The 12,293-nt window shown below is 42.5% G+C and overlaps 1 protein-coding gene across 1 annotated transcript in view; it reads right to left on the bottom strand.

Annotated features, from left to right (window-relative positions):
• Nucleotides 1-12,293, bottom strand: part of DSCAM (DS cell adhesion molecule) — a 753,140-nt gene that overhangs the window by 117,047 nt on the left and 623,800 nt on the right. The window contains exon 17 of the mRNA XM_060098767.1: nucleotides 10,098-10,168. Coding sequence (XP_059954750.1) covers nucleotides 10,098-10,168 — 71 coding nt within the window. The remainder of the gene's footprint in view (nucleotides 1-10,097; nucleotides 10,169-12,293) is intronic.

The following is a 12,293-nucleotide window of genomic DNA, read 5'->3' as shown; positions in this document are numbered from 1 at the left end:
TGCTGTCCAGAGCCATCAGAGGGGCCGGCATCCAGGGTAGAGAGAAGAATCAGGGCTGTTATTCACTGAACCAAACTCATATCCTAAAATGCTCTCCCAGTCTCCATCCTCCGTGGCTGTCAAGACAGTGCTGGGAGATGAGTACAGACAAGGCTATGCTGTTGCAATGGCTACTGTTTGTCTATGACTTAATGAAAAGGACACTCAGATCGGACATAGTGGAAGGATTCGAGCTTCAGCAATGACAAACCAAGTTACTTGCTCAAGATCATTTTTACTAAATGTAGATGGGAGAGTAATATCTAATTATGTTGAAGTCTAATCCAGCACTTTCTGTGTATCAGAGTATCCTTATTATATGTAATTTACTTGCTGTAGATGCATTTAAATTATGCTAATCCTACTTTATGCATAATGTAATGAAATACTGTCAAGTTATACTTTTTCATATACTCTTTATTTTCACTGCAACTGTTATATGTTCATAAATGGATGACACTAAGTTTTCATGGCTAAATTATGCATAGTGTAATTGTCAATAGACAATTAAATAAATTTTAATATTGTCCTCACCATAAGCAATTTTTACCTTAATGTCCCAACTTTAGAAGCCAATCCACTTGTTAAATGTGATGATGTACTAAATAAAGACCTATGGCTGGTCACCAGTAAATGTCCAAAATGCTCTTTCAGTTCCAACCTCATGATTCCTACTCACTATTCTTGTTTGCATTTCTGATAATATGTACCATCAGTCAAGGCAAAAATACCATCCTTACCTCCTAACTTATTGTAACCTAACAGTTCATAACTTGTTTGTTTATTTATTTATTTATTTATTTATGTTAACATCTTTATTGAAGTATAATTGCTTTACAATGCTGTGTTAGTTTCTGCTGTATAACAAAGTGAATCAGCTATCCCTATACATATATCCCCCTATGCCCTCTCTCTTGCATCTCCCTCCCACCCTCCCTATCCCACCCCTCTAGGTGGTCACAAAGCACCGAGCTGATCTCCCTGTGCTATGCGGCTGCTTCCCACTAGCTACTTTACATTTGGTAGCATATGTATGTCAATGCCACTCTCTCATTTTGTCCCAGTTTACCCTTCCCACTCCCCCGTCCTTAAGGCTATTCTCTACGTCTGCGTCTTTATTCCTGTCTTGCCCCTAGGTTCTTACGAACAATTCTTTTTCTTTTTAGATTCCATATATATGTGTTAGCATACTGTATTTGCTTTTCTCTTTCTGACTTACTTCACTCTGTATGACAGACTGTAGGTCCATCCACCTCACTACAAATAACTCAATTTCATTTCTTTTTATGGTTGAGTAATGTTCCATTGTATATATGTGCCACATCTTCTTTACCCATTCATCTGTCAGTGGACATTTAGGTTGCTTCCATGCCCTGGCTATTGTAAATAGTGCTGCAATGAACATTGTGGTACATGACTCTTTTTGAATTATGATTTTCTCAGGGCATATGCCCAGTAGTGGGATTGCTGGGTCATATGGTAGTTTTATTTTTAGCTTTTTAAGGAACCTCCATACGGTTCTCCATAGTAGCTGTATCAATTTACATTCCCACCAACAGTGCAAGAGGGTTCCCTTTTCTCCACACCCTCTCCAGCATTTATTGTTTGTAGATTTTTTGATGATGGCCATTCTGACGTGTGGGAGGTGATACCTCATTGTAGTTTTGACTTGCATTCCTCTAATGATTAGTGATGTTGAACATCCTTTCATGTGTTTGTTAGGAATCTGTATATCTTCTTTGAAGAAACGTCTATTTAGGTCTTCTGCCCATTTTTGGATTGGGTTGTTTGTTTTTTTGATATTGAGCTGCATGAGCTGCTTGTATATTTTGGGGATTAATCTTTTGTCAGTTGCTTTGTTTGCAGATATTTTCTTCCATTCTGAGGGTTGTCTTTTTGTCTTGTTTATGTTTTCCTTTGCTGTGCAAAAGCTTTTAAGTTTCATTAGGTCCCATTTGTTTATTTTTGTTTTTATTTCCATTTCTCTAGAGGTGGGTCAAAAAGGATCTTACTGTGATTTATATCATAGAGTGTTCTGCCTATGTTTTCCTCTAAGAGTTTTATAGTGCCTGGCCTTACATTTAGGACTTTAATCCATTTTGAGTTTATTTTTGTGTATACAAAAATAAACGAATTTCATTCTTTTACATATAGCTGTCCAGTTTTCCCAGCATCACTTCCTGAAGAGGCTGTCTTTTCTCCATTGTATATTCTTGTCTCCTTTATCAAAGATATGTGCGTGGGTTTATCCCTGGGTTTTCTATCCTGTTCCATTGATCTATATTTCTGTTTTTGTGCCAGAACAATACTGTCTTGATTACTGTAGCTCTGTAGTATAGTCTGAACTCAGGGAGCCTGATTCCTCCAGCTCCATTTTGCTTTCTCAAGATTGCTTTGGCTATTCGGGTTCTTTTGTGTTTCCATATAAAGTGTGAAATTTTTTGTTCTAGTTCTGTGGAAAATGCCATTAGTACTTTGAGAGGGATTACATTGAATCTGTAGATTGCTTTGGGTAGTAGAGTCATTTTTCACAATGTTGATTTTTCCAATCCAAGAACATGGTATATCTCTCCATCTGTTTGTATCATCTTTAATTTCTTTCATCAGTGTCTTATAGTTTTCTGCATACAGGTCTTTTGTCTCCTTAAGTAGGTATATTCGTAGGTATTTTATTCTTTTTGTTGCAATGGTAAATGGGAGTGTTTCCTTAATTTCTCTTTCAGATTTTTCATCATTAGTGTATAGCATAATTAGTGTACAGCAAGAGATTTCTGTGCATTAATTTTGAATCCTGCTGCTTTACCAAATTCATTGATTAGCTCTAGTAGTTTTCTGGTAGCATCTTTAGGATTCTCTATGTATAGTATCATGTCATCTGCAAACAGTGGCAGTTTTACTTCTTCTTTTTCAATTTGGATTCCTTTTATTTCTTTTTCTTCTCTGATTGCTGTGGCTAAAACTTCCAAAACTATGTTGAATAATAGTGTTGAGAGTGGGCAACCTTGTCTTGTTCTTGATCTTAGAGGAAATAGTTTAAGTTTTTCACCATTGAGAATGATGTTGGCTGTGGGTTTGTCATATATGGCCTTTATTATGTTGAGGAAAGTTCCCTCTATGCCTACTTTCTGGGTTTTTATCATAAATGGGTGTTGAATTTTGTCAAAAATTTTCTCTGCGTCTATTGCGATCATATGGTTTTTCTCCTTCAATTTGTTAACATGGCGTATTACATTGATTGATTTACATATATTGAAGTATCCTTGCATTCCTGGGATAAACCCCACTTGATCATGGTGTATGATCCTTTTAATGTGCTGCTGGATTCTGTTTGCTAGTATTTTGTTGAGGATTTTTGCATATATGTTCATCAGTGATATTGGCCTGTAGTTCTCTTTCTTTGTGACATCTTTGTCCAGTTTTTGGTATCAGGGTGATGCTGGCCTCATAGAATGCATTGGGGAGTGTTCCTCCCTTTGTTGTGTTTTGGAAGAGTTTGAGAAAGATAGGTGTTAGCTCTTCTCTAAATGTTTGATAGAATTCACCTGTGAAGCCATCTGGTCCTGGGCTTTTGTTTATTGGAAGATTTTTAATCACACTTTCAATTTCAGTGCTGGTGATTGGTCTGTTCATATTTTCTATTTCTTCCTGGTTCAGTCTCAGAAAGTTGTGCTTTTCTAAGAATTTGTCCATTTCTTCCAGGTTGTCCATTTTATTGGCATAGAGTTGCTTGCAGTTCATAACTTGTTTATAACCTAACTGTTCTAAAACAGAAGAGGGAAAGTGTCTGTCCTCAGGTATCTTGTATTATGCCAGGTTCATCCAGGCTCCATGTGAAGTTTTCAGGAGAAACCATCTGAAAGGACTGCAGGCTGATGAATGGAGTTGGCCTTGCTCTGAGTCCTTAGTTGAAGTTCAATTTTTGTCTTGTCAGGGTGAATCAGCTGAGAGGTCCAGCCTTTTCCTTGGGATGGAATGGGGACAACCCTTCTAGGCTGAGTCTTAGCTAGCTTGTCTTCCCAGAATGCCCAGGTGTGAGCCTGCATCCCACACTCTTGGTGGCTCAGCAGCCTTTGGAAAGCTGGCCAGCATCTTCTTGCTGCCCTTTGAGGCTGGGAACTAAGAGGACTGCCTGCTTAGGTTGGGAGGCCAGCCAGGACCTTTAGGGCAGGCAGATTGGCAGCTCTGCTCTGGGACAGAGAACTGGGGTCCTAGGAAAAGGCCAATCACATGGCTAAACCAAAAGGGCTAATCTGATGGAGAGTTTCGGAGAGAGGCAGAACATATTCCAAAGAAGCAAATAAGCAATGAATGGTTTTATGAAAGGGATCTGTATATTTTATACATGTGCAAAAAAGTAAGATCCTAATATAGTCATGTACGGATTTTTAAGGTGTCCAGAGGTTTCCAAAGGAAAGGTACCCCCTCTATATATGCATATTTTAACATGAAGGTGAACAGTGGAGTGGTTCATGTATTTATTTAACAAATATTGACTGCACTTCTACTGAGAATATGACAAACAAACAAAATATGCCCTCTACCCTCATAGAGCTTACAGTTTAGTCAATTGTAAGAAATTAAGAGAGAATAATCCTACTCCCTGTGGATGACCAAGAAGTTTTGAAATCAGTTTGGATTTTTCTTCTCTCACTGTAGGGGAAAGAGGTAAGACTTCTTAATATGAGAAGAGCTGACAGTTCCTTATCTATTTGTCAGGCATACTGGTCATCAGGATTCTTAATAAAACTGCAGAAAATCTAACTCTAGAACCAATTGATTAGTTCATAAAAGAAATGTAAATTTTGTAATTTTTTCATAGCCTAAGGATTAAAGCAAGAGTTTAAAAATTAAGTAAAATTAATTTCAAGGCAACCCTTTTGAATTTCAACTGACTTAGGAAAGAAAGATGTCGACTTACTACTCCAGATATGCTAAGGTTAAGTTTACAATTTGGAAAGAAAGTGGTAGCAAGTAAAATGTGCAGGTTACATATTTTCTTTAACCTCAGTGGGGTTGGGTAACATTTATAGCATGAGGTTGGAAGGCTTTGGAAGAGGAACTCATAGTTGTTGAACCTTTCCATGTACAAGTGCAATATCATCATTCAAGGTACTTTAGCTCATCAATTGCTTTAAGCCCGGCAGGCAAAGTCAGATTGCCAAGGTAGGTAGGGGTCCTTTGACAGTCACGAGCCCTCAGATCTTGGGCAAACCCCTGTAACCTGAGGAGGTTGTACAGAACTGGGTATACCCAGCACACAGATCCAAATGTATAATGCATGTAAGAATTGAGCAGAGCGCCTGGCAGAGAGCAAATGCTCAGGAAGACAGGTTTCCCAGGAATCCCAGCCAGGAAATTCCAGTGCTAGAAGGTGCTCCTTTCCAGTGGGGTATTCCTTTCCCTGGAGGAAGAGGGATTTGGATGTAGAAGTCAAGTGGCGTCTGCAGTTTATTAAATCATTGCTATGAAGATCACTGGCAATAAGGCAGTTTTGTTTTTAAATGACAAACTAAGCCATTTTCCCATTGTAAGAGCTCTTCTCTGAAACATATACTAGATTGTAATGATGCCTCAATTACTTGGAATTATTGGGGATTGTGGAGGTGTGGGGCTTTAGTTAAAAGTATCCTTCAGATTTCTAAAATTTAATTAAATCCCCAAATACCCAGTGTTCATATTTTATGGAAATCACGTGTCTTCTGCAATGTTATTCGTTCTAAATAAAATCTCAGTCAGAGAGGATGATACGGAAGGGCAGGAAAGTGGCAAAATCATTCTCAGGATTTTTATCCGGAGTCAGTTTGTTTTCAGCAATGCAATATTTAAGCAGTGGACAATTTCATATTTTCAGGATAGCCTATGGCTCTAAAAGATTTCTCATTCAAAACAAAACAAAACATGTACGTCAATAGGAAAAAAAGTCTCTGCCTTAAATTGCATTCTCTGGGTAAATGTTTTGAGATATCTATAGTAATTAAATATTCCAAACTCTGGAAGTTTTATTTAATGAGCATATGTAAATAGCCTTCAAACTGTCCTTAATTTGCATAAAATGGGATCAGTTGATTCTGAGACTGACCAGAAGTGAAGGTGACAGGGACTGTCAAAAGAGACTCGTTCGTTCTGTCAGTGTTTTTATACTTAGGCGACAGACTAAAATCTGAATTTTCTGAAAAACCAAATAACTCTCATTTAGTTTTACAATTTTCAGGTACTTGATCAAATACGTGGTTATCAGTAATCCGTAGCCTTCAATATTCTTTCTGGTTTTGAATAACCCCAGCAGAAACATGCAGTAAATTGTATTTACTTATGCAAAAGGCTTATGCAAACTTTCTGTTTTTCAAGGCGTGTGGAGCAAGAGCTAGGAAGTGAACTTTTATTATCATTTACCTAATTTTTATTTTACTTAGAACTCTTTCTTTATCTCTTGAGTTCTTGTTAAGGCACTGCTTAGCAACTTGAAGTAACTCAAAATATGTAAAATTACGGAAAAGCCCTTTCTGAGCCTTCATCTTCCATAATATAGACAAGTTAATATGGTCCTGGTTCTTGGGCATCTTCCTGTGGGCTTACATTTAAGTGATGCTCGGATGCCCATTTCCTCTAAAATGTATCACACTTTTACTGGATCATTACTACCATTTATTTTGCAAACAATTAGAGTAGAAACCCGCATGCAGAATGGCTGGTCTATCTGGGACACTGAATGTGGGTACAGTGGTCCACCACTGTACACTCCGGAGTATTGTACTGTAGCATGAATTAGACTCTTGCCATCTTACAGCCTGGTTTTGGGAGATCCTAAAAGCTAGGGGGCCTTCTCCATGGCAGTTCCTGCAAGACATGTGCTTCAGAGGCTAGCGCGACACAAGCACTTGTTATTCACATATGCCCTCATTCATTCATTCATTCATTCATACAGACCTGCCAGCCACGAGGATCAAGGATAAATAAGACCCTCCCTGTCTCCAAGAGCTCACAAAACAGCAGAGGAGATGCGACAAAATGGACTGTAGAAAGCGTGTGACAGGGATCTCATGGGACTATCTCCCAGAATCATGGGTAACACAAAGGGTCGAACAATTAATTTGGAGATTTACACATCTTCACCGAGGGAGTCAGGCAGGACCAGAGCCCTGAGTAAGCAGGATGGGACAGGTGGGGGGGAGGGGGGATGCTACAAACATTGAGAGCAGCAATGACAGCTGAGGAGAGAAGAGGACAGCACGGTTCCCTAGAACTGGGGGAGGAGAGGGTGGTAAACCTGAGACAGGATGCTGCAACCTGATGCTGGTGGCTGGGCTGTCCTCTGGGGTTTGGTCTATAGCCAGTAAGGCATGTGTAACCTCTGGCGTACTTGAAAACTTAAACACTTGAAACTTTTCTTTGGTGAAAGAAATAACCAAGTTAAGCAGGAAAAGTTGTTAATTTCGTTCACTAGAAGGTGTCTGTTACAACAGTGTTGCTTGTACAGGGATAATTAAACAAATTTAACTTCTGTCTCTGATGTTATGAAACGTCTGCCAAGCTGCCCCTGACCTTTAAGAGGTTTAGTGTCTAAAATGGCTATATTCCCACCCAAAGCCCAGAGCTGTTCTTCCCTCTATCTCATGTCTCTTCATTGAGCACACCTTTTACTTCTGATGAGTTTTCTTGTGACCCTCAATGAGTTTCTGCCTCAGTCCCCTCAGTATTTCCATCCTGGCTGACAGGTGTGTGGCCCCCTCCTTGGGCTAAAACAGTTTCTTCCTCTTTCTTTACTTCTTTCTCCTCCTTTCCTATTAGTCTCTTTACCCAAGATGTAAATCTGGGACTTTAACGCCATAAAATAAAGGCATATTTTATGTAATACATCATACTTTGGATTACCTAGACTCATATACAGTTTGGTTGAATCAGTGACACACTTTCATGATGCAATCAGGCCAGTGTGAAATGACAGCCAATCAACGAGCAGCCCCTACTCCACTCAGTGGTACCCACATCCTTTTCTGCAGCCTGCTACCCTGTGAGAAATCACGGTTCCATGAATAGGACAGCAAAACCAGTTCACAGTCTCGTGGAGGTGAGGCCTCCTTTCAATAGCCCACGACTTGTTCATCCTTTTGACATTCAGAAGAAATTTAACTGCAACCTACTGACTTTTCCTGCTGCTTTTCTATGGAGACAGAAAGGATGCAATGGCTTTTAAAGCCTCTGAAGTTTCTATTTTTAGTTATAAGAGCTCTGGGGACAGACACCTCTCTCCTGCAGGATACAGAAAGCTCTAGGGGCCACCGTAATAGCTTTTCAGTGGCAAAAGGCAAGAGAATGCGGAGGGCTGGTGGAGGAAACTTCCCAGTCTTTAACACAAGACAAGAGTGAGTCAGCATTACATTTGCCCAGTGGCTGGGCTGCGTGTGGGGCTGTGGCTTGCTGAGTGCCTTTCATCGCGCAATGTGTGATGCTCACAGCTGGCGGATGTGCTCACAAAGACGAATGGCCCCCTCCCCACCTGGCTCGGCCTGCCCTATCTGAGCAGCTGAACAGTTGCGGTGTGTTGCCTGCTAGAATCACAGCTCAGTGGCCGGGCTGTAAAAAGAGAGCACAAAGGGGCTTGCTGCCCTACTGTGTGTTAACACCCAAGGTGATGTCCACCCCAAACTTGAAAATCCTTTTCTTTTTATTTGTTATAGAGGCTGGTCATTTTATGAAAGAGCTGATGCTAGAAGGAAAAAACCCAACAAGTGGTGCAACGAATAAGGTTTTTAATGGGACCGAGAGGTGGGCAGTTTGAAGACCTCACTGTGGCTCTTACCTTCCTCTCTGAGTGAGAACACAGAAAAAATGGCAAGGAAGGAGGTAAGAAGAGAACATGTGTGATGAGAGAAACCCAGAAGTGGAAAGGTAAATGCAGCTTTACAGACGTTCTGACCCAGTAACAGCATTCTAGATAAAATGGAATTTGGGCTAAGGCGGTTGGCTCCAAGACCACATGAAGGGGGTGACTAATTCTCAAGCAGTTTCACCCACCACGTCAGTGACTTCAAGATCCCTGGGGCAGCACTGCCTAGTGTGCTGGTTTGTGATGAGCTTGGGCCAGAACATCAATCAACACTGTTTCCTTCACTGAGAAAGTTTTGCTAAGAAAAACATGTCTGCCGGAGGAAACAGCATGCTGAATGGTGTGCTTGTTTGTATTGTGGCTCACGCTTTCTCTCCCAGCAGCTGGCAATGAGCCCTCAGCTCACCAGCAGCCAGTCCTCATCTGCTGGCCATGCTGGAGGGACCACTGCCTGGGACGGCAGCTGGCCCAGCGCCGCCCCCCTTCCCTGGGTGTGTGTGTGAGGCCACCGCTAGCTGGGGGCACAGCAAGGACCTTTTTCCTCCCTGCCACTTGGTGGGCTGTCTACCACACCATGATTTGTCATTTAGGAAAAGCAATTAGGAAAAGTTTTCACTGGGATGAATTAACGAGCGCAGTCATGCACGTCCGTTTCCCGATTTCCGAGTGCAGAGCAGTGCTTAGGACACGATCACGATTCAAAGACTAAAAATAAGGCCCCCAAACTTCACTCTCTGTAGATACAGAAGTTGCTGTAAATGTATTCAAATGTGGATACAAATGCTGGATTTTAATAAAAGGGCTTTTAATCTAACTCTGCCACATAAAAGTTTCATATGTATAATTTTGCTGTACACCTGAAACTAACACAACATTGTAAATCAACCATACTACAATAAAAATTGAAAAAAAAAAAAGGCAGGCTTCTCTGGTGGCACAGTGGTTGAGAGTCCGCCTGCCGATGCAGGGGACGTGGGTTCGTGCCCCAGTCCGGGAAGATCCCACATGCTGCGGAGCGGCTGGGGCCGTGAGCCATGGCCACTGAGCCTGCGCATCCGGAGCCTGTGCTCCGCAACAGGAGAGGCCACAACAGTGAGAGGCCCGCGTACCGCAAACAAAAAAAAGGCATCACAAGGCACGTTGCCTTGGCATCATAACACTTAACGTGAGTGAAGTGCTCTCCAGCCCCCATGGACAAAGTGCCAAGAAGACAAGTGTTTGCTGGGTTTACCTTCCAGGTGACCCTGATGCTCTGGGATGAGATGGGCTCCAGGTGAACTTCCTGAGGCGGGCCGTCGGGAGCTGTAAAGACCAAAACCCACAGACCAGTTAGAGATGGTTTCCAGAGCAAATAGGAACCCACACAACAATACACAGGCCCAGAAGACACGCCACAGCAGCTTTAGTGGGAAAACCAATTTTGCAGAGTCACTGCATACAACGTTTACCTCTTGCTCACTCGCTCCTAGAAAAAATAGATGCTGAGGACCCATCCTCGTATTCTTCCTCACCTTGTCCTTGACAACTTGATGAATAAACCTCAGGTTAATAAACCCATAAAACAGGAAGTTGTAAAACAACATTTCTTTGATAAAACTCTAGGGTGGCTGCTGAAGACCCCTCTCCTTCCTTTGGAAGTTTTGTTTAGTGACGTGCATTGAGGCCCCTCAGGATGCTCAGGACTACTTAGGGAAGAGAAAAAAAGGCTTCTGAGTCTCTTTGATGGCTTTAGTTCTCTACACTTTCCAATGGGAAACTCCTATTAACCTGGGGCTACAGCCACAGAGGACAGACACAGTGGAAGAGTAAAACAAAGCATGCAACTCACTCCAAACTATTTCCAGTGGTTGCAGGGGGGCCACTTACCTCCCAGGGACAGTCAATCACTAGGTACTAGGGATGTACCCTGTACTACATACACAGCGTGGAACTTAGAGAGGGGAGACATCCCTGTCCAGCAAGAGTCTGTAATCTAATCAGAACACCGGGCCGAGCACACAGAGAGGAAGATGTGGATACAACACAGCACATACTCAAGTGTCTTCGGAGAAATGGAAGCAGACAGTAACCCAGGGGTCAGCAGGGAGAGACCCCACTGGGTGATCACATATTGTCTGAAGGACAGTTTTTCAATCCCTGCTGAGCTACAAATGGCCATTTCTGTGGATGTGGAGATGCCAGGAGCACTGGAGATGAGAAATCAGGAATGGCAAACGGAAACCAACCTGAAGGGTTTGGAAGTGAGAGGAAGGGGAAAGAGAAGGGTCATTTTAGGGGAGATGCGAGAACAAGGGAAACATGTTTTCTGTTTTTCAGAGAGAGAAGTTTTGAGTGACACCACAGTGCAGTTGCTAAGTTGGTGGGTGTTTGAGTCTTTCTGCCTGAGTTCAAATTCTTGCTCCCTCGCTTAGTAGCTGGGTGGTTTTTTCTAGGTTACTTAATTTTTCTGTGCCTCAGTTTCCTTCTGTATATAATGGGACAATACAATTTATGTCAGGATTGTTATGAAAACAGTGTGCTCGCTCAGAACACATGGGCAGTCATGATGATTATTATTCTCACTGGGTGTTTTTATGGGGGAAGTTGGAGAAATAGCCAAAAGAAAAGTTACACTCTAAGGGACAATGCCCCAGCAGAGAAGCCAGAGGACAGAAGCAGGAGGGGAGGTGGTGGGCAGAGGGGGGACGTAGGGGCCAGAACCGCTGGGATGCGAGGAAGAGGAAGCAAGAAGGAGCTTTGGCAGACCTACTGGGGAGGGAAGCAAGGTGAGCGAAAACACAGGTATGCTTGCTGCTTGCAGGGAGGAGGTTCAAATCTGATAGTCTCTCTTTTCACCAAAATTCTAAGGGGCAAAGTCAAGGGAGAGTAGAGGGCATCAGGAACACAGTAGAGGCTTGGACTGTTGCAGTGGCCAGTGGAAAAGAGTGTGCCCTGCACGTGAGAGCACTGACCCACCGGCGGGGGTGATTTCACCGATGAGGATAGTATGTAATGCAGCCAGCGGTCCATTGAGGGGCTTTATGAGATCACTGATGGCTGCAGGAGAAATGTCGCTGGGTGGACTGGGGATAAACAGTGACAACGGGAGAGAAGCAGCGGATGCTGGAATTGTTACTAAGTAGAGTAATAAAACCTGAGGGCTGCTCCCCCACATGAAGGAAGAAAGGTGGGGGGCAATTCCACAGTTGGGGCTGGTGGGACTGGGGGAGAATGGTAATGTGAGGGTGCAAGAGAGGAAGCCGAATTTCCAGAAAAGACGATTCATTACATTTCAGAAGTATGAATTGGAAGGGAAGTGGGGACATTGTACTGAGGTGTCTGCTCAGCTGCTGGAAATGTTTACAAGAACCAGGGAGAGAGTCAGGTCAGCAGGTTGCTCCCTTCCTCCCGCCCTGCATCCGCAGTCTAGCGAAGCCCTCCCTGAAAT

Source organism: Mesoplodon densirostris, chromosome 5, assembly GCF_025265405.1.
Source record: "Mesoplodon densirostris isolate mMesDen1 chromosome 5, mMesDen1 primary haplotype, whole genome shotgun sequence".
Taxonomy (NCBI): Eukaryota; Metazoa; Chordata; class Mammalia; order Artiodactyla; family Ziphiidae; genus Mesoplodon; species Mesoplodon densirostris.
Note: the sequence above shows the minus strand (reverse complement) of the source record. Positions and strands in the feature narration are given on the sequence as shown.